General features: G+C 47.0%; 1 protein-coding gene across 1 annotated transcript in view; it reads right to left on the minus strand.

Moving 5' to 3' along the window:
- LOC115203086 (PH domain leucine-rich repeat-containing protein phosphatase 2-like) overlaps positions 1-21680 on the minus strand; it is a 50437-nt gene that overhangs the window by 3049 nt on the left and 25708 nt on the right. The window contains exons 6-17 of the mRNA XM_029767441.1: positions 21030-21184; positions 19635-19781; positions 18808-19038; positions 14400-14602; positions 14217-14277; positions 12389-12484; positions 11509-11664; positions 3836-4036; positions 3522-3684; positions 1448-1578; positions 1167-1280; positions 115-309 (exon numbers count right to left, since the gene is read on the minus strand). Coding sequence (XP_029623301.1) covers positions 115-309; positions 1167-1280; positions 1448-1578; positions 3522-3684; positions 3836-4036; positions 11509-11664; positions 12389-12484; positions 14217-14277; positions 14400-14602; positions 18808-19038; positions 19635-19781; positions 21030-21184 — 1853 coding nt within the window. The remainder of the gene's footprint in view (positions 1-114; positions 310-1166; positions 1281-1447; positions 1579-3521; positions 3685-3835; positions 4037-11508; positions 11665-12388; positions 12485-14216; positions 14278-14399; positions 14603-18807; positions 19039-19634; positions 19782-21029; positions 21185-21680) is intronic.

The following is a 21680-nucleotide window of genomic DNA, read 5'->3' on the forward strand; positions in this document are numbered from 1 at the left end:
TTCCAAAACCAGAGTTACGCCCCTGATTCATAGGATACTGAAATGTGCCTACATTTTGCTTGTATTACAGTAATACAAGCAGAATGGGTGTCTATGTATGCATGATGCTCATACCTGTGTGAGGTGAGGAAGGTGTTGCTCATGTACACACTGTCCACACTGGAATGCAGCAGCTCCTCCGACAGTACATCTCCCATGGTGCACTGCAGCAGACGAGGAACTTCCTCATTGCGGTCTCCGTCGAAGACGCCATAGGCCGCCTCAACACTATCCCCAAAGCGGTCCACTGCCAACACAGACACACACAACCTGTCCCCAAGGAAGATAAAATAGCGTTAGTATAGATATAAGATTAACACAAAAAGTGGAAACAAAATGTGTTTAAATTGTTTGTGTGTAAATCCCGTTATACAATCTTGCTCATAAGCATAGAATCTTCCTCAAATACAAGCCAAACAGGAATAACTCATCTATACTTGAACACAGTGAGACAGAGCCCTATTCCTACGGAGGCAGCAGGGGCTGAGTGTGACACCAAACACGGCCCCCTGTAACACTGTGGTGGTCATGACTCTGTGAGGCCCTGTTAGGACAGGAGCCAGGCAAACTGGGATGATGCAATGATCAATAATCAATGATGCAGGGGACACTGCATTATACCCGTTGTATCCACAGGAAGTATTAGGCTTCACCGCCTTCCCTACAATAAACAAGATCCACTGCCCAGGGGCCTAGATGCCAGCCCCAACGGACATTCACCCAGGCAGTGGAAGATGTGCTGGGGCTGTACAGTTAGATAACTAAGTAACTCCTCCATAGATGCATATTATAGCCCGGGTAGGGTTTAAAATAGGATCCCAGCCAAGAGGCAGAGCAGAAAAGAAACGGGCTGATATGGACTATGAGAAGCACATCCTCTTCTCAGACCATTTAATGTAGTGCTGCTCACAGCGATTCCCTGAAAGAGGAAATGCTTCTTAAAGGCGCTCTCTAAAACCACACGTGATCTCATAATCCCATTTATACCCTCTCATCAGAAGTTTGTCATAAATTAGGGCTTCACTCAGGAAAAATACACTTTGATGCTCTCTCACATACACGCTCACTCACTGTCTCAAAGTAACTCTCTCTCCCTCAACCCTCCTCCCTCCCTCCCTTCTGCTCACTTGTTCCTCTGTCCACTCATCTCAGAGTAGCCATGGTTCCACAGGGTGGAGGAGCCCAGGGAGTCCCCGGTGGTCATGGCTGGCTTCTGGTCCAGCTTCAGGGTGGTGATGTGACTGAGGAGAGAGAGACAAAGAGATGGGGGCATTACCTCACCACGCACTGGACCGAACCATAATTCACAGCGTAGCACAAGAATATGATTTATCTCATAGCTTATCCAAGTACACCAGCGGCCTGATACTTCGTTGTGCGGCGTGACACTGTGGTCTCTGTGTGTCACCTGAACAGGTTGAGTGTTTTGTGCTCCAGCAAGAGGCTGCTGTTGCCAGTCAGGTCCAGTTCATGCAGGGTGGACGTTAGAGAGTCTGGCAGTAGGATCTCAGTCAGCTCATTACAGCTCAAGTCCACCAGCTACACACACACAGGGTGAAGGGAGAACACACACACACACACACACTGTTATACGTTATAACATTGTAATAAAGACATACACATCTAAAAGACATATGCATAAACAAAACACAAACTAGAGCTGACCCCATTTAGATGACTGGTTGATTGTTTGGTCGATAGCCTGTTAGTCGAGCAGTGCACAAGACACCTGTCTGATTCGTGCCTGTCTCAGTGGACTAATCCATTGCGGAGGCCACGGGGATGGCACAGTCCATCACTCTAAGACATGTGATACTGAAATTGTATATGGTTATATTATGTAAAAAAATAATGCAACACTAATAAGTCTAATATTATTTTATAACAAATGCACTTTCTCCCGCTTTGGATACGGTCACTGTCCGCGGTTCTGAAACATAACCTTCAGTGCGCCGTAGAATTGACGCCTTTCCCTATGTTGCATAATAGCAAAGTTAACCTGCATATTGGGATTTAAAACAATGCGGTGGAGCCAGCAGAAACAGATCTTGCCTTAGCCTAATTGTCTAAAAACAATTGAGGAGAGAGGAAACGCCAACTTAACTGTCAAATGTGCCTCGCTTTCTAAATCATCCATATATATCTACAGAAATAAGACAGATCCTGCTTCTGTTGGCTGTTTGAGTGATTATTTAATAGCCTAATGATTCCCTGAGCACCAAGCCTCATGCAACAGCAAAATGTCGGATAAAGTAATTTCACAGAATGGGCTGTTTTAATCTTTGCTATGCTGTAATTTAAGCTTTACATTTTAGGGGGGGTTAGTACAGGCTGGTATTACTTATAATGTATTTAGTGTTGTTTACACTGTTCCAAACAGGCAGAACAATTATATTGTAATCTAACAGCACCTGTTTGTCACACATAATATGCACCCAGCTCTCGCTCCTTTTTCTTGATCTCCTTACTGTTATTATTACAATTATTATCATAATCATCATTATAATAATAAGTAATGTCTTTATCCTTAGTGGTCTTGGTATAGTAGTCTTGTATAACCACCATCCACTGCTGTGCTTTCATACTCTGAAATGCAATCAAGCATTTCTGTTTTAAAATGAAATAACAAAGGGAGCTTTGAATAATTAGCCTAAACGATCAATAAACTGCAATTCACAAATGCATGCAACTGTTTTTAGTCTGCTGTAATAAAGGCTTTATATATTTATTTATTTATTTTTGTTAGAACAGACTCTGATACACATATTTAGTGTTTTTTACACTATTTCAAACATGTCAGAAGAAATTATAATATTATAATCTAACAGCTACTGTTTGGCACAAAACCAGTAAACATTAGCCTGTTTTGAGTTTATTTTTCACATCTTCCACATGCATTTTGCTGTCATGTGTTACTGTGTTCGAAATGTGTTAGAACCAATTTATTGATGTGATTATGATAGGTTATAGGTCAGGGCCCATTGGTCACCTGCATGTGACGTTTCAAGTAAAGAGAGCAAAGGTTGAGGGAATAGGGAATGTTTTCTTAAACAAATTACGGATTTCAGTAATTTAACTTCAGTAAGAAACAGGTAATGGCTGAAATGACGTTGCTGCTTAAGCACGGACAGCGCAATAAACACTTGCTATGCTGTGGTGACTTTTCGCCGCAGCAGGAAGGAGAGAGAGACAACGTGCACCAGTCACACAGGCTCTCGCTATCATTTTTTTTTTAAACACAGTGTGACCATCGGGCTCTTTCTTGAGTCATCTTAATTATTTAATCAAACAGTGGCTTAAAGCATCAGACAAGCTCAGTGCATATGGTTGATTTTATTAGGGTGTGTATGTCTATATATGGAAAAATAAGTTTCAATATTTCAACCAATCGATTGGTCGAAAGAACAGGACAACTCTCAGTCAACCAATATTTATTTTAGTCGGGGACAGCCCTAATATAAACAGATATGAGTGAAACTGACCTTGATCTCTGGCAGGTTGAGGATCTCGGGGAACACACTGATGTGGTTGGAGTGTGCTATGAGGGTGTGTAGCCTCTTACAGCTGGACACAGTGGAGGGGATGGTCTTCAGCTTGTTGCCACTCAGATTCAGCTCCTCCAGCAGCTCCAGTTTACTCAGTTTACTGCATACAGTATATTAGGAGCAATAGAAAACATTTTATGTCTAAAGACGCAATCTCTAAAGTAGTGTAGAATACATCCACTGATTGAAGACATTTCCATTCTTCATAGGTACTATATGAAGGAAGTATAACTGGGTGTGGAGTTGGTTACCTGGCAGGGAAAGAGAGCAACTGATTGTAGGCCATGTGCAGGACTCGGAGGTTCTGGTGTCCCACCAGCAGAGCAGCGCAGTTCTCATTCAGTTTGTTCCCCGTCAGGTACAGTTCCTGGAGGGTGCTGAGGCTCTCCTCTGATTGGCTGCTGGGGGGAATTGTCTCCAGGGCATTAGCTGACACGTTCAGGTACTTTAGGCTAGGAGGAGCAGAGAGCGATGTATGTAAATAGGAAAGAACCCAGGATTAATTGCAAGTCAGCTACAGTTGAAGTCGGAAGTTTACATACACCTTAGCCAAATACATTTAAACTCAGTTTTTCACAATTCCTGACATTTAATCCTAGTAAGAATTCCCTGTCTTAGGTCAGTTAGGATCACCACTTTATTTTAAGAATGTGAAATGTCAGAATAATAGTAAAGAGAATGATTTATTTCAGCTTTTATTTCTTTCATCACATTCCCAGTGGGTCAGAAGTTTACATACACTCAATTAGTATTTGGTAGCATTGCCTTTAAATTGTTTAATTTGGGTCAAACATTTCAGGTAGCCTTCCACAAGCTTCCCACAATAAGTTGGGTGAATTTTGGCCCATTCCTCCTGACAGAGCTGGTGTAACTGAGTCAGGTTTGCAGACCTCCTTGCTCACACACGCTTTTTCAGTTCTGCCCACACATTTTCTATAGGATTGAGTTCAAGGCTTTGTGATGGCCACTCCAATAATATTGACTTCGTTATCCTTAAGCCATTTTGCCAAAACTTTGGAAGTACGCTTGAGGTCATTGTCCATTTGGAAGACCCACTTGCGACCAGACATTAACTTCCCTGACTGGTGTCTTGTTGAGATGGTGTTCTCCGGCTTGCAAGCCTCCCCCTTTTCCCTCCAAACATAACAATGGTCATTATGGCCAAACAGTTTTATTTTGGTTTCATCAGACCAGAGGACAAGGTCCTTTGCTGTTGTTCTTGCACTTTTCGCACCAAAGTACGTTAATCTCTAGGAGACAGAACGAGTCTCCTTCCTGAGCGGTATGACGGCTGCGTGGTCCCATGGTGTTTATACTTGCGTACTATTGTTTGTACAGATGAACATGGTACCTTCAGGCGTTTGGAAATTGCTCCCGAGGATGAACCATACTTGTGGAGGTCTACAATTTTATTTCTGAGGTCTTGGCTGATTTATTTTGATTTTCCCATGATGTCAAGCAAAGAGGAACTGAGTTTGAAGGTAGGCCTTGAAATACATCCACAGGTACACCTCCAATTGACTCAAATTATGTCAATTAGCCTATCAGAAGCTTCTAAAGCCATGACATCATTTTCTGGAATTTTCCAAGCTGTTTAAAGGCACAGTCAACTTAGTGTATATAAACTTCTGACCCACTGGAATTGTGATACAGTGAATTATAAGTGAAATAGTCTGTCTGTAAACAATTGTTGGAAAAATGACTTGTGTCATGCACAAAGTAGATGTCCTAACCGACTTGCAAAACTATAGTTTGTTAACAAGAAATTTATGGAGTGGTTGAAAAACGAGTTTTAATGACTCCAACCAATGTGTATGTAAACTTCCGACTTCAACTGTAAGTGATGTAAATGTGTAATATCAAGTCAGCATTAGATTATTTAGACATAGTATAAAATGTAGGACTTCCTCTTAAAACTGTTATGACAGGAGAGTTAAATGCTCTTGTTACCAACACTCTGGCCATAAATTTCCTTTAACAAAACAGATTCAGATAAAGGATGACAGGGAGAAAATCAATAAGAATACATCTTCTAGTGGTGGCTCTTTTAAAATACTGAGAAACAAACGTTGTTGACCAATGAGGCACTTTACAGCCGTCACACTGGCGCTCGATGTGTCAGCATGGGAGACAGAGTAGAGTAGGCCAGGCCTAATGGGTGCCCAGTGATTTATCAGACAGGAAACAGTAGAGCGTCAGGCTGCTGGGGGGGGGGGGGGGGGGGGGGGGCTCACGTTACAGTCCAACTCTCTGACTGGTCCACAGAGCCACACCCTCCAGAGCCTGGCAGACACAGCCCAGGGTACCCAGTCAGTCCACCTCTACTGGAGCAGCTAACCAGGGCCATCACATGTCTACGTGAAGTCTCTCACAGATTGCCAACCACTTTAAGCTAGATACATCAACCACATCAAATATTTATAGTGTATTTCTACTGCATGATGTAAGGAGAATGTACTGTAGGGCAGTGTTTCATTTCAATATTCCCGATCCTATTTTGTCCTTTAATTGGTTGTTGTGGTTGAAGAGGCACAGTGCCACTGCTGCTCCGGGGTTAAAGCAGCAGCAGTAGCGTCACAGGCCCTGGGGGAGACAGAGCATCAGCTGCAGCCTCCAAAACACCTGTCAGAAATGGAGGGAGAGGCAGAGAGAGGGAGAGAGAGGACAAGCACCAAAGAGAAGGGTAGGAGAGAGGGTGGGTGTGAAGAGAGAGAGGACAAGCACCAAAGAGAAGGGTAGGAGAGAGGGTGGGTGCGAAGAGAGAGAGGACAAGCACCAAAGAGAAGGGTAGGAGAGAGGGTGGGTGTGAAGAGAGAGAGGACAAGCACCAAAGAGAAGGGTAGGAGAGAGGGTGGGTGCGAAGAGAGAGAGGACAAGCACCAAAGAGAAGGGTAGGAGAGAGGGTGGGTGCGAAGAGAGAGAGGACAAGCACCAAAGAGAAGGGTAGGAGAGAGGGTGGGTGTGAAGAGAGAGAGGACAAGCACCAAAGAGAAGGGTAGGAGAGAGGGTGGGTGTGAAGAGAGAGAGGACAAGCACCAAAGAGAAGGGTAGGAGAGAGGGTGGGTGTGAAGAGAGAGAGGACAAGCACCAAAGAGAAGGGTAGGAGAGAGGGTGGGTGCGAAGAGAGAGAGGACAAGCACCAAAGAGAAGGGTAGGAGAGAGGGTGGGTGTGAAGAGAGAGAGGACAAGCACCAAAGAGAAGGGTAGGAGAGAGGGTGGGTGTGAAGAGAGAGAGGACAAGCACCAAAGAGAAGGGTAGGAGAGAGGGTGGGTGTGAAGAGAGAGAGGACAAGCACCAAAGAGAAGGGTAGGAGAGAGGGTGGGTGTGAAGAGAGAGAGGACAAGCACCAAAGAGAAGGGTAGGAGAGAGGGTGGGTGTGAGAGAGAGAGGACAAGCACCAAAGAGAAGGGTAGGAGAGAGGGTGGGTGTGAAGAGAGAGAGGACAAGCACCAAAGAGAAGGGTAGGAGAGAGGGTGGGTGCGAAGAGAGAGAGGACAAGCACCAAAGAGAAGGGTAGGAGAGAGGGTGGGTGCGAAGAGAGAGAGGACAAGCACCAAAGAGAAGGGTAGGAGAGAGGGTGGGTGCGAAGAGAGAGAGGACAAGCACCAAAGAGAAGGGTAGGAGAGAGGGTGGGTGCGAAGAGAGAGAGGACAAGCACCAAAGAGAAGGGTAGGAGAGAGGGTGGGTGCGAAGAGAGAGAGGACAAGCACCAAAGAGAAGGGTAGGAGAGAGGTGGGTGCGAAGAGAGAGAGGACAAGCACCAAAGAGAAGGGTAGGAGAGAGGGTGGGTGCGAAGAGAGAGAGGACAAGCACCAAAGAGAAGGGTAGGAGAGAGGGTGGGTGCGAAGAGAGAGAGGACAAGCACCAAAGAGAAGGGTAGGAGAGAGGGTGGGTGCGAAGAGAGAGAGGACAAGCACCAAAGAGAAGGGTAGGAGAGAGGGTGGGTGCGAAGAGAGAGAGGACAAGCACCAAAGAGAAGGGTAGGAGAGAGGGTGGGTGTGAAGAGAGAGAGGACAAGCACCAAAGAGAAGGGTAGGAGAGAGGGTGGGTGTGAAGAGAGAGAGGACAAGCACCAAAGAGAAGGGTAGGAGAGAGGGTGGGTGTGAAGAGAGAGAGGGACAAGCACCAAAGAGAAGGGTAGGAGAGAGGGTGGGTGTGAAGAGAGAGAGGACAAGCACCAAAGAGAAGGGTAGGAGAGAGGGTGGGTGTGAAGAGAGAGAGGACAAGCACCAAAGAGAAGGGTAGGAGAGAGGGTGGGTGTGAAGAGAGAGAGGACAAGCACCAAAGAGAAGGGTAGGAGAGAGGGTGGGTGTGAAGAGAGAGAGGACAAGCACCAAAGAGAAGGGTAGGAGAGAGGGTGGGTGTGAAGAGAGAGAGGACAAGCACCAAAGAGAAGGGTAGGAGAGAGGGTGGGTGTGAAGAGAGAGAGGACAAGCACCAAAGAGAAGGGTAGGAGAGAGGGTGGGTGTGAAGAGAGAGAGGACAAGCACCAAAGAGAAGGGTAGGAGAGAGGGTGGGTGTGAAGAGAGAGAGGACAAGCACCAAAGAGAAGGGTAGGAGAGAGGGTGGGTGTGAAGAGAGAGAGGACAAGCACCAAAGAGAAGGGTAGGAGAGAGGGTGGGTGTGAAGAGAGAGAGGACAAGCACCAAAGAGAAGGGTAGGAGAGAGGGTGGGTGTGAAGAGAGAGAGGACAAGCACCAAAGAGAAGGGTAGGAGAGAGGGTGGGTGTGAAGAGAGAGAGGACAAGCACCAAAGAGAAGGGTAGGAGAGAGGGTGGGTGTGAAGAGAGAGAGGACAAGCACCAAAGAGAAGGGTAGGAGAGAGGGTGGGTGTGAAGAGAGAGAGGACAAGCACCAAAGAGAAGGGTAGGAGAGAGGGTGGGTGTGAAGAGAGAGAGGACAAGCACCAAAGAGAAGGGTAGGAGAGAGGGTGGGTGTGAAGAGAGAGAGGACAAGCACCAAAGAGAAGGGTAGGAGAGAGGGTGGGTGTGAAGAGAGAGAGGACAAGCACCAAGAGAAGGGTAGGAGAGAGGGTGGGTGTGAAGAGAGAGAGGACAAGCACCAAAGAGAAGGGTAGGAGAGAGGGTGGGTGTGAAGAGAGAGAGGACAAGCACCAAAGAGAAGGGTAGGAGAGAGGGTGGGTGTGAAGAGAGAGAGGACAAGCACCAAAGAGAAGGGTAGGAGAGAGGGTGGGTGTGAAGAGAGAGAGGACAAGCACCAAAGAGAAGGGTAGGAGAGAGGGTGGGTGTGAAGAGAGAGAGGACAAGCACCAAAGAGAAGGGTAGGAGAGAGGGTGGGTGTGAAGAGAGAGAGGACAAGCACCAAAGAGAAGGGTAGGAGAGAGGGGTGGGTGTGAAGAGAGAGAGGACAAGCACCAAAGAGAAGGGTAGGAGAGAGGGTGGGTGTGAAGAGAGAGAGGACAAGCACCAAAGAGAAGGGTAGGAGAGAGGGTGGGTGTGAAGAGAGAGAGGACAAGCACCAAAGAGAAGGGTAGGAGAGAGGGTGGGTGTGAAGAGAGAGAGGACAAGCACCAAAGAGAAGGGTAGGAGAGAGGGTGGGTGTGAAGAGAGAGAGGACAAGCACCAAAGAGAAGGGTAGGAGAGAGGGTGGGTGTGAAGAGAGAGAGGACAAGCACCAAAGAGAAGGGTAGGAGAGAGGGTGGGTGTGAAGAGAGAGAGGACAAGCACCAAAGAGAAGGGTAGGAGAGAGGGTGGGTGTGAAGAGAGAGAGGACAAGCACCAAAGAGAAGGGTAGGAGAGAGGGTGGGTGTGAAGAGAGAGAGGACAAGCACCAAAGAGAAGGGTAGGAGAGAGGGTGGGTGTGAAGAGAGAGAGGACAAGCACCAAAGAGAAGGGTAGGAGAGAGGGTGGGTGCGAAGAGAGAGAGGACAAGCACCAAAGAGAAGGGTAGGAGAGAGGGTGGGTGCGAAGAGAGAGAGGACAAGCACCAAAGAGAAGGGTAGGAGAGAGGGTGGGTGCGAAGAGAGAGAGGACAAGCACCAAAGAGAAGGGTAGGAGAGAGGGTGGGTGCGAAGAGAGAGAGGACAAGCACCAAAGAGAAGGGTAGGAGAGAGGGTGGGTGCGAAGAGAGAGAGGACAAGCACCAAAGAGAAGGGTAGGAGAGAGGGTGGGTGCGAAGAGAGAGAGGACAAGCACCAAAGAGAAGGGTAGGAGAGAGGGTGGGTGCGAAGAGAGAGAGGACAAGCACCAAAGAGAAGGGTAGGAGAGAGGGTGGGTGTGAAGAGAGAGAGGACAAGCACCAAAGAGAAGGGTAGGAGAGAGGGTGGGTGTGAAGAGAGAGAGGACAAGCACCAAAGAGAAGGGTAGGAGAGAGGGTGGGTGTGAAGAGAGAGAGGACAAGCACCAAAGAGAAGGGTAGGAGAGAGGGTGGGTGTGAAGAGAGAGAGGACAAGCACCAAAGAGAAGGGTAGGAGAGAGGGTGGGTGTGAAGAGAGAGAGGACAAGCACCAAAGAGAAGGGTAGGAGAGAGGGTGGGTGTGAAGAGAGAGAGGACAAGCACCAAAGAGAAGGGTAGGAGAGAGGGTGGGTGTGAAGAGAGAGAGGACAAGCACCAAAGAGAAGGGTAGGAGAGAGGGTGGGTGTGAAGAGAGAGAGGACAAGCACCAAAGAGAAGGGTAGGAGAGAGGGTGGGTGTGAAGAGAGAGAGGACAAGCACCAAAGAGAAGGGTAGGAGAGAGGGTGGGTGTGAAGAGAGAGAGGACAAGCACCAAAGAGAAGGGTAGGAGAGAGGGTGGGTGTGAAGAGAGAGAGGACAAGCACCAAAGAGAAGGGTAGGAGAGAGGGGGGGTGTGAAGAGAGAGAGGACAAGCACCAAAGAGAAGGGTAGGAGAGAGGGTGGGTGTGAAGAGAGAGAGGACAAGCACCAAAGAGAAGGGTAGGAGAGAGGGTGGGTGTGAAGAGAGAGAGGACAAGCACCAAGAGAAGGGTAGGAGAGAGGGTGGGTGTGAAGAGAGAGAGGACAAGCACCAAAGAGAAGGGTAGGAGAGAGGGTGGGTGTGAAGAGAGAGAGGACAAGCACCAAAGAGAAGGGTAGGAGAGAGGGTGGGTGTGAAGAGAGAGAGGACAAGCACCAAAGAGAAGGGTAGGAGAGAGGGGGGGTGTGAAGAGAGAGAGGACAAGCACCAAAGAGAAGGGTAGGAGAGAGGGTGGGTGTGAAGAGAGAGAGGACAAGCACCAAAGAGAAGGGTAGGAGAGAGGGTGGGTGTGAAGAGAGAGAGGACAAGCACCAAAGAGAAGGGTAGGAGAGAGGGTGGGTGTGAAGAGAGAGAGGACAAGCACCAAAGAGAAGGGTAGGAGAGAGGGTGGGTGTGAAGAGAGAGAGGACAAGCACCAAAGAGAAGGGTAGGAGAGAGGGTGGGTGTGAAGAGAGAGAGGACAAGCACCAAAGAGAAGGGTAGGAGAGAGGGTGGGTGTGAAGAGAGAGAGGACAAGCACCAAAGAGAAGGGTAGGAGAGAGGGTGGGTGTGAAGAGAGAGAGGACAAGCACCAAAGAGAAGGGTAGGAGAGAGGGTGGGTGTGAAGAGAGAGAGGACAAGCACCAAAGAGAAGGGTAGGAGAGAGGGTGGGTGTGAAGAGAGAGAGGACAAGCACCAAGAGAAGGGTAGGAGAGAGGGTGGGTGTGAAGAGAGAGAGGACAAGCACCAAAGAGAAGGGTAGGAGAGAGGGTGGGTGTGAAGAGAGAGAGGACAAGCACCAAAGAGAAGGGTAGGAGAGAGGGTGGGTGTGAAGAGAGAGAGGACAAGCACCAAAGAGAAGGGTAGGAGAGAGGGTGGGTGTGAAGAGAGAGAGGACAAGCACCAAAGAGAAGGGTAGGAGAGAGGGTGGGTGTGAAGAGAGAGAGGACAAGCACCAAAGAGAAGGGTAGGAGAGAGGGAGAAGAGAAAGCGTAAGGGGGATTGACCCACTTTAAGGCCTTGTAGAAGAGGCTCTCCGGGAGCTCGCCTAGCTTGTTGTGCTGGAGGTCGAGTACTTCCAGGGGGACGTGGTCAAGTAGGTCAGGCAGTCTCTGGAGCCTATTGTTCCCAGCCAGCAGCTTCCTCAGACTCAGGCTGCTGAGCAGTCTAGTGGCGAGGGAGATAAAAAAGAAAGAGAGAAGAGAGAGAACATCTTCTGCTGTGAATTTGATCACTTGTGAAACTGGGGGAAATCTTGAGGTAAGGTAACTCCACACCCAACAAATCCATCAACGTATTTTTCAACTTGGCAGCCTAAAGTTACCAACACAGCACAATTTACTCCAGAAAGAACAACAGCGGTCTCATCTGCAGCTACGCCGTCGAGCCGAATATTATCTTGTTTGCGAAGGCTTTGGTCTATTCAAATGCAAATATAGCTGTGTTAAAGGGTAACGTTAAATGATGGTTGCTTTAAGCAGAGTGCTCCAGCATCACCACACTGAGATCACAGTCTGCTGACAGAAAGATGACAAGCCGTGCGTTGGCTTCACACAGCCAATGAAATCCTCTCATCAGCTAACTGTCAACACATCTGCTGATGTTTTAGGGACAGTTATTTCTGGCCGGACATTGGCTAAATGATGCCCAATGTTAATCAGATTAATATGGTGCTCATTCTAATAATAATTGCAGAATGTTTAAAAGCCAAATCCGGATGATTCAAGATAGACATATTAAACATATAGCACAACATGATGGACAATGTAAGAAATGGCCTTTAATCTACCTTAACAAATTTGCATGTTTAGAACATCTTTAGATGAATAACTAGATGAGTTGGAAGTGAGGAGTTTGAGAAGGACAAACTAGTCCTCGTAGGGAGACTAACCTGGCTGGTAGTTCAGACAGGAAGTTGTGTGTAACGTCCAGCACCTCCACCTTCCTACTGTCACACACCCAGTCAGGTAGGTACTCCAGCAGGTTCCTTTTCACAGAGGTCAGAGGGGATATAAGACTTTTTTACCGCCCACTGTACATATACAGGGCATTCGGACGTATTCAGACCCCTTGACTTTTTCAACATTTTGTTACGTTACACCCTTATTCTAAAATAGATTCAATTGCTTTTTCCCCCTCATCAATCAACACACAATACCCCATAATGACAAAGCAAAAAACTGAAATATCACATTTACAAGTATTCAGACCTTTTACTCAGTACTTTGCTGAAGCACTTTTGGCAGCAATTACAGCCTCAAGTCTTCTTAGGTTCGACGCTACAAGTTTGGTACACCTGTATTTGGGGAGTTTCTCCCATTCTTCTCTGCAGATCCTCTCAAGCTCTGTCAGGTTGGATGGGGAGTGATGCTGCACAGCTATTTTCAGGTCTCTCCAGAGATGTTCGATCTGGTTCAAGTAGGGGCTCTGGCTGGGCCACTCAAGGACATTGAGACTTGCCCCGAAGCCACTCCTGCCTTTTCTTGGCTGTGTGCTTAGGGTCGTTGTCCTGTTGGAAGGTGAACCTTCGCCCCAGTCTGAGGTCCTGAGCGCTCTGGAGCAGGTTTTCATCAAGGATCTCTCTGTACTTTGGATCGTTCATCTTTGCCTCGATCCTGACTAGTCTACCAGTCCCTGCCACTGAAAAACACCCTCACAGCATGATGCTGCCACCACCATGCTTCAATGTAGGGATGGTGCCAGGTTTCCTCCAGACATGACGCTTGTCATTCAGGCCAAAGAGTTCAATCTTGGTGTCATCAGTCCAGAGAATCTTGTATCTCATGGGCTGAGAGTCCTTTAGGTGCCTTTTGGCAAACTCCAAGTGGGCTGTCATGTGCCTTTTACTGAGGAGTGGCTTCTATCTGGCCACTCTACCATAAAGGACTGATGGGTGGAGTGCTGCAGTGACGCTTGTCTTTCTGGAAGGTTCTCCCATCTCCACAGAAGAACTCTGGAGCACTTTCAGAGTGACCATTGGGTTCTTGGTCACCTCCCTGACCAAGGCCCTTCTCCCCCATTTGCTCAGTTTGGCCGGGCGGCCAGCTCTAGGAAGAGTCTTGATGGTTACAAACTTCTTCCTTTTAAGAATGATGGAGGCCATTGTGTTCTTGGGACCTTCAATGCAGTAGAAATGTTTTGGTACCCTTCCCCCTCGACACAATCCTGTCTCTGAGCTCTATTGACAATTATTTTGATCTCATGGCTTGGTTTTTGCTCTGACGTTCACTGTCAACTGTGGGACCTGAAATAGACAGCTGTGTGCCTTTCGAAATCATGTCCAATCAATTGAATTGACCACTGGTGGACTCCAATCAAGTTGTAGAAACATCTCAAGGATGATCAATGAAAACAGGATGCACCTGAGCTCAATTCCGAGTCTCATAGGAAAGCGTCTGAATGCTTATGTAAATAAGGTATTTCTGTTTTTTATTTTTAATACATCTGCTAACATTTCTAAAAACCCGTTTCGCTTCGTCATTATGTGTGTAGATTGACGAGGAACATTTTTTATTTAAGCAATTTTAGAATTAGGCTGTAATGTAACAAAATGTGGAAAAGTGAAGAGGTCTGGATACTTTCCGAAAGCACCCTATATGAAAAAAGGTACCAATATACCAAGTTCATGATGAGAAGAATAATGTTGATGAATTAATAACATTAATAACACCTCTTCCTTACTGATTGAGAAACTGAGGCCCTGGCCACACAGCACTCACCGTGATAGGTCCATCTGTGTCAGCTGGTTGGGTACTGGGTAGATGTTGACGGTGGTCAGGCCTGTGAGTGGAGGAAAAGCAGTGATCAGCAGCCAAGCTAGTGATGGCTATATGTATTATGTAACAGTAACAGTGGTAGAGGGCCTGGAGAGACAGGGCTAGGGAGGGAGTTGCTCCACTCACGGTTGCTGCTGGCGTGGAGCGTGCGCAGGGTGAAGCCACTCAGCGTTAGCGCCCTCAGCTGGTTTCTCTGACAGTGCAGGGTTTCCAGGCTGCAGATGGAGCTCAGGTCCAGGGTGGCCAAGTGATTGTCCCTCAGGTCTAGCTGGGTCACCTGCTTCACTGCCTCCAGGGCCTCACTCTTCACCCAGCGCAGACCGTTCAGCCTGCATACAGTACATAGCATTAACACCCAGACCTCATACAGTATACAGCATTAACACCCAGGCCTCATACAGTATACAGCATTAACACCCAGGCCTCATACAGTATACAGCATTAATACCCAGGCCTCATACAGTATACATCATTAACACCCAGGCCTCATACGGTATACAGCATTAACACCCAGGCCTCATACAGTATACAGCATTAACACCCAGGCCTCATACAGTATACAGCATTAACACCCAGGCCTCATACAGTATACAGCATTAACACCCAGGCCTCATACAGTATACAGCATTAACAGCCAGGCCTCATACAGTACACAGCATTAATACCCAGACCTCATACAGTATACAGCATTAACACCCAGGCCTCATACAGTACATAGCATTAACACCCAGGCCTCATACAGTATACAGCATTAACACCCAGGCCTCATACAGTACATAGCATTAACACCCAGGCCTCATACAGTATACAGCATTAACACCCAGGCCTCATACAGTATACGCATTAACACCCAGGCCTCATACAGTATACAGCATTAACACCCAGGCCTCATACAGTACATAGCATTAACACCCAGGCCTCATACAGTATACGCATTAACACCCAGACCTCATACAGTATACAGCATTAACACCCAGACCTCATACAGTATACGCATTAACACCCAGGCCTCATACAGTATACAGCATTAACACCCAGGCCTCATACAGTACACAGCATTAACAGCCAGGTCTCAGACAGTATACAGCATTAACAGCCAGGTCTCAGACAGTATACAGCATTAACAGCCAGGTCTCATACAGTACACAGCATTAACACCCAGGTCTCATACAGTACACAGCATTAACACCCAGGCCTCATACAGTATACAGCATTAACACCCAGGCCTCATACAGTATACAGCATTAACAGCCAGGCCTCATACAGTATACAGCATTAACACCCAGACCTCATACAGTATACAGCATTAACAGCCAGGTCTCAGACAGTATACAGCATTAACAGCCAGGCCTCATACAGTATACAGCATTAACAGCCAGGCCTCATACAGTATACAGCATTAACAGCCAGGCCTCATACAGTATACAGCATTAACAGCCAGGCCTCATACAGTATACAGCATTAACACCCAGACCTCATACAGTATACAGCATTAACAGCCAGGCCTCATACAGTATACAGCATTAACAGCCAGGCCTCATACAGTATACAGCATTAACAGCCAGGCCTCATACAGTATACAGCATTAACAGCCAGGCCTCATACAGTATACAGCATTAACACCCAGACCTCATACAGTATACAGCATTAACAGCCAGGTCTCAGACAGTACACAGCATTAACACCCAGGTCTCATACAGTATACAGCATTAACAGCCAGGTCTCAGACAGTACACAGCATTAACACCCAGGTCTCATACAGTATACAGCATTAACAGCCAGGTCTCAGACAGTATACAGCATTAACAGCCAGGTCTCAGACAGTATACAGCATTAACAGCCAGGTCTCAGACAGTACACAGCATTAACACCCAGGTCTCATACAGTATACAGCATTAACAGCCAGGTCTCAGACAGTATACAGCATTAACAGCCAGGTCTCAGACAGTATACAGCATTAACAGCCAGGTCTCAGACAGTACACAGCATTAACACCCAGGTCTCATACAGTATACAGCATTAACAGCCAGGTCTCAGACAGTATACAGCATTAACACCCAGGCCTCATACAGTATACAGCATTAACAGCCAGGCCTCATACAGTACACAGCATTAACACCCAGGTCTCATACAGTATACAGCATTAACAGCCAGGCCTCAGACAGTATACAGCATTAACAGCCAGGTCTCAGACAGTATACAGCATTAACAGCCAGGTCTCAGACAGTACACAGCATTAACACCCAGGTCTCATACAGTATACAGCATTAACAGCCAGGTCTCAGACAGTATACAGCATTAACACCCAGGCCTCATACAGTATACAGCATTAACAGCCAGGCCTCATACAGTACACAGCATTAACACCCAGGTCTCATACAGTATACAGCATTAACAGCCAGGCCTCAGACAGTATACAGCATTAACAGCCAGGTCTCAGACAGTATACAGCATTAACAGCCAGGTCTCAGACAGTACACAGCATTAACAGCCAGGCCTCATACAGTATACAGCATTAACAGCCAGGTCTCATACAGTATACAGCATTAACAGCCAGGTCTCAGACAGTATACAGCATTAACAGCCAGGTCTCAGACAGTACACAGCATTAACAGCCAGGTCTCAGACAGTATACAGCATTAACAGCCAGGTCTCAGACAGTACACAGCATTAACAGCCAGGCCTCATACAGTATACAGCATTAACAGCCAGGTCTCATACAGTATACAGCATTAACAGCCAGGTCTCAGACAGTATACAGCATTAACAGCCAGGTCTCAGACAGTACACAGCATTAACAGCCAGGTCTCAGACAGTATACAGCATTAACAGCCAGGTCTCAGACAGTATACAGCATTAACAGCCAGGTCTCAGACAGTACACAGCATTAACAGCCAGGTCTCAGACAGTATACAGCATTAACAGCCAGGTCTCAGACAGTATACAGCATTAACACCCAGGCCTCATACAGTACACAGCATTAACACCCAGGTCTCATACAGTACACAGCATTAACAGCCAGGTCTCAGACAGTATACAGCATTAACAGCCAGGTCTCAGACAGTATACAGCATTAACAGCCAGGTCTCAGACAGTACGTAAGGGAAAATGAACAAGGGGCTATGTGTTCACGACGTGGAAGGTGTGTTCCAACACGACGCGCTAGAGGAGTGGAACTGACCTTCCACAGAGTTGCATTTTCCAGAGAACACATACAGCCCCAAGTTGATTACCCCTTTTATACCATAATAATACTATAATTAAACACATTTACCGCTAGAAATGTGTTCATTTAACAATGCCAATAATGTTTTCAATTTGACTTTCTTTCAAAAGCAGCTCAAACATGGAACATGTAAGAACTATAGCCATTGGATTCTACCCTGCTGATATACCATGCGTTATAGGGAAATAATGCACGCTCTTGAATGCCCTTCAAGCCAATCAGAAATGAGTATTCAACAATGCCATGGTATAAACAGCATTATAAACTGGGTGGTTCGAGCCCTGAATGCTTATTGGTTGACAGCGGTGGTATACCACTGGTATGACAAAACGTGTATTTTTACTGCTCTAATTACGTTGGTAACCAGTTTATAATAGTAATAAGGCACCTCGGGGTTTGTGGGATATTGGCCATATACCACACCCCCTCGGGCCTTATTACTTAACACACAGGCCTCATACATATAGAATGAAGATATTAACATCAACATGATATTAAAGCACTGGCTTCAGACAAACAGAACACTGGGTTAGAATGCTGACAGCAGACATAGACACAAGACAGAATATAGTCAGCAACTAGAAAAAAGTATTAGTGCTCCTCCTCCAAACCAGAGGCCAGTTCAGGTGAGGAGTGGAGCAGAGCAGTAGTCCATCCATCCTCTTTGCCTGGCTGATGAGTTCCAGACTGCCCCTGTGTGTCTCCTTGATCTGATCTCACTCTGCAGTACCTCTCCTCTCCCTTTTATGAGCCCAACTGGCCTCCTAATCCTGCAGGCACCCAGCCCCCATAAATCCAGCCTATCCCTCCACCCAATAAGTAATTCTCAAGGTGAGGCAGAGAAAGAGAGAGGGAGCAAGAGAGAGGGAGAGAGAGAGGGAGAGAGAGAAAGGGAGAAAGACAGGAGGAGAGAGATGAATAACGACTAAACTTTAAAACAGTGATAGGGATACTGCAGGTTTTTAGGGGATCAACCTCACTATCAATTGCTGCATCAGAGCTGGATAGAGAGATGAGAAAGGCATTTTATATGAAAATGGCTGGGTGAGGCAGGGTCAGGCATCGGGGTGGGGGGCATTTGGAGGGATACATTGAACCGCTGCTGCCAACTCTCTATGAGATTTACTGACAGGGGAGCTCTTATTACCATTGTGTATTGATCCTGCATTATGCATACTGTGACTGATGAGTAGAGTGTATACACTGAGGGATGAGAGAGGGAGAGTGAGCGAGAAATAGGAATAGAAAGAAAGACAGACGGGGGGGCCCGTACGAGGGCAGAGAGTACAGACTGGTCTAGTTCCTCACCGCAGGTCGATGTTCTTGAGGTGGCTCATCCTGACAAGGATCCCCAGCTCCAGGGTCTCCACCCTGTTCCCAGCCATGGCTAGCCTGTCCATGCCACTCAGCCTATCCAGCACACCAGGGATGTGGGGGAAGTTGTTGAAGGAAAGCCCCAGGCTGCTGAGCTGAGCTAGGCCGCCAAGCTCTTCAGGAAGGAAGCTCAACTGATTCCCATCCAGAGACAGGGTCTGCAGACTGGGGGACAGAGACAGACGTTTACATTTCTTTCATCTCTGTTTTCTGAGGATACACAACTGTTTGGCATTCCATAATGAGAAGTGAAAACGTCTGTTTGAATATTTGAAATCATCATCTATATTAAGCATCATGCTGCAGTAAGTGAGCTGAGAGCATGAAAACTGGCCTGATTTTAAAGCTTGATTTAATCTGATTGCATAACACAAACAGCTGAACTTAATGCATTGGTTCAATTCAAACACACTCGCACACACACACACAAACACACACACACACACACACACACAGATAACATGCTCGATAATGATTCATTGCTAAGAGGAGGAATGTGGGCTCATATGGCCAGAAAGGGGCTAATGTGGAGAGGCGAGCAGCGGGGCGAGTGGAGTGTACTGCACCCAGCACTGAGCAGCACAAAATGTCCAACCCAACATCCAGTACATAGAGGAACTGATACTCATACTGACCATCATGGAATTACACCCTACCTAACACAGCTAGAGTGGGAATGTTAGAATGTACTCTACACCAAACTGAAAAGATGATATCTTTTTGGCAGACTGATATAGGGTGTATGTGTGAGACTGTCTTACCTCTGGAGGTTGCCTATCTGTGCGGGGACAGTGTTCATGCCGTTACAGGAGAGGTTGAGCTCTGTCAGGGTGAGGATCTCACAGACAGACTCTGGAAACACTCCCAGGCGGTTATGGGAAAGGTTCAGGCTCTTCAGCTGGGAAAACCTGGGGTGAAATAGAGGGTTTGAAAAACTGGAGCTGGCTTTTCTGACATGTTCAATGAATGACCAAACACAACGCTTTGCTTGTAGCGACAAGTCTGATTCTAAAAATAGATGTATTTTGTGGTATCCTTGCGTTGGCTCCGGTAGACTCGTTCATCTTAAATCGCTCCATTGGAATTTGTGTCCTCGTTACTACGGGCTGTTGACATTTTACATTTTCGCATCGAGTCCTCTTCACAGACCGATGGGTATCATATCCATATCAAAACCAAAACCCCATCTCACACACACAAAGTAGCAATACAAGCATTTTAGTGAATGAAGTGATGCAGAACAGAGGGGGATGGAGGTGCCCGCTGTGAGTCACACCACGTTAGAGCACAGACCCCCCCCCCTCCCTCCCTCAGGCTCCATCAGCCTCCCTCACTCTCCTAGCCCTGCTCGGAGTCTAAATATACAGATAAGAGGGAGTGACAGACACACACAGAGAGAGAAAGAGAGAGAGAGACAGAGAGAGAAAGGGAGAGAGAGAGAAAGGGAGAGAGAAAGGGAGAGAGAGACAGAGAGAGATGCAGTGATGTGTACATTTTATTCCTCTCAGCTACCCGGCACAGTAGATCCTCTAGAATGTGTTCGTTCCACACGTACACCACTTATTCCATCTCGACCCTTCCTGTAATGCTTGCCATACAACAGGAGATACTACAGAGGGTAGTAGATCATTAACATCTAATAGCATCATCTCTTTTGAGAATGCCAGCTTGTTCAAATATGCTCCAGTTGGATCATAGGAGTGGACACAGCTTCGCGCCCCTCCACCCTCCCACAAGATGATATGCAGGCTGAACCACTGTCTCTGAACATCGACCACAAACAAGAGATATACACTCAGGAAAACGTATCAGCACTGACTAGACCATAAAACAAGATCTGTGATAAACAATGTACGTACTTGCAGAAAATCATATGACATGCTTACATAATGCATTTGGGTAAAACGGTCAGACTGTGTTGTAACACGAGCACACATTGCATTGTAACAGGGAGGACAAGTATATCAGTGGACAGATGAAGATTTAGTATTGAGGTAAGTGTGTTACCGGGCAGGTTTAGTTGGGAGATTTGGCAGGATTGGTATTGGGCTAGAGGTTTTGCTTGGCATGTTTGGACTTAGTATTAGGTAGGGTTTTCCTGAGTAAGGTGTGTCAGTGGTTGGGTGCTGCCCAGCCCGGTGAGAGAGTGTATTTACCTGGGGAGGTTGAGCAGTCCTCCGGGGCCCTGCAGGGACATGAAGTTGTGTCGGAGGTTGAGGTGGGTGAGGTCCTGGCTGTAGAACAGGTACTCTGGCACCTCCTCCAGACTGTAGCATGACAGATCCACCAGGCTGATGGTCTGAGAAACCACCTGCAAACACAGGACATGTCCCTTTACTGCTTACTGCTCCTGAATTGTTTAGTGATAATAGAACAAGGTTTTGACCAGCATGGTCATAAATCAGGTTTTGACCAGAAACCACCTGCATGGAGCAAATGAGGTACACACACACACACACACACACACACACACACACACACACACACACACACACACACACACACACACACACAGAGAGAGTAACGGGCAACTTTAATTAAAAAAGGTTGAGTCGGTTCAATAATGATTATTTCACAGAAGGGAAGTTGGAATCATACGCTGTCTTCAGCATTATAGAATGATTTATGGAGCATTATAAATAAAGGAATACTGATAAGGTCATGTGAGTCCATAACAAAACAGGATGTTCACACAGCTCTAGTGTTGTGGTCTAGTAGAGTTGGCAACATGACCTCCACTGAGGTGTGTGGTACTTAATCATGATCCTCACAGTGAGTGCTGTGTCTATCCAGGGGTGAAAGTAGAT

The sequence above is a fragment of the Salmo trutta genome, chromosome 12, assembly GCF_901001165.1.
Source record: "Salmo trutta chromosome 12, fSalTru1.1, whole genome shotgun sequence".
NCBI classification, from domain to species: domain Eukaryota; kingdom Metazoa; phylum Chordata; class Actinopteri; order Salmoniformes; family Salmonidae; genus Salmo; species Salmo trutta.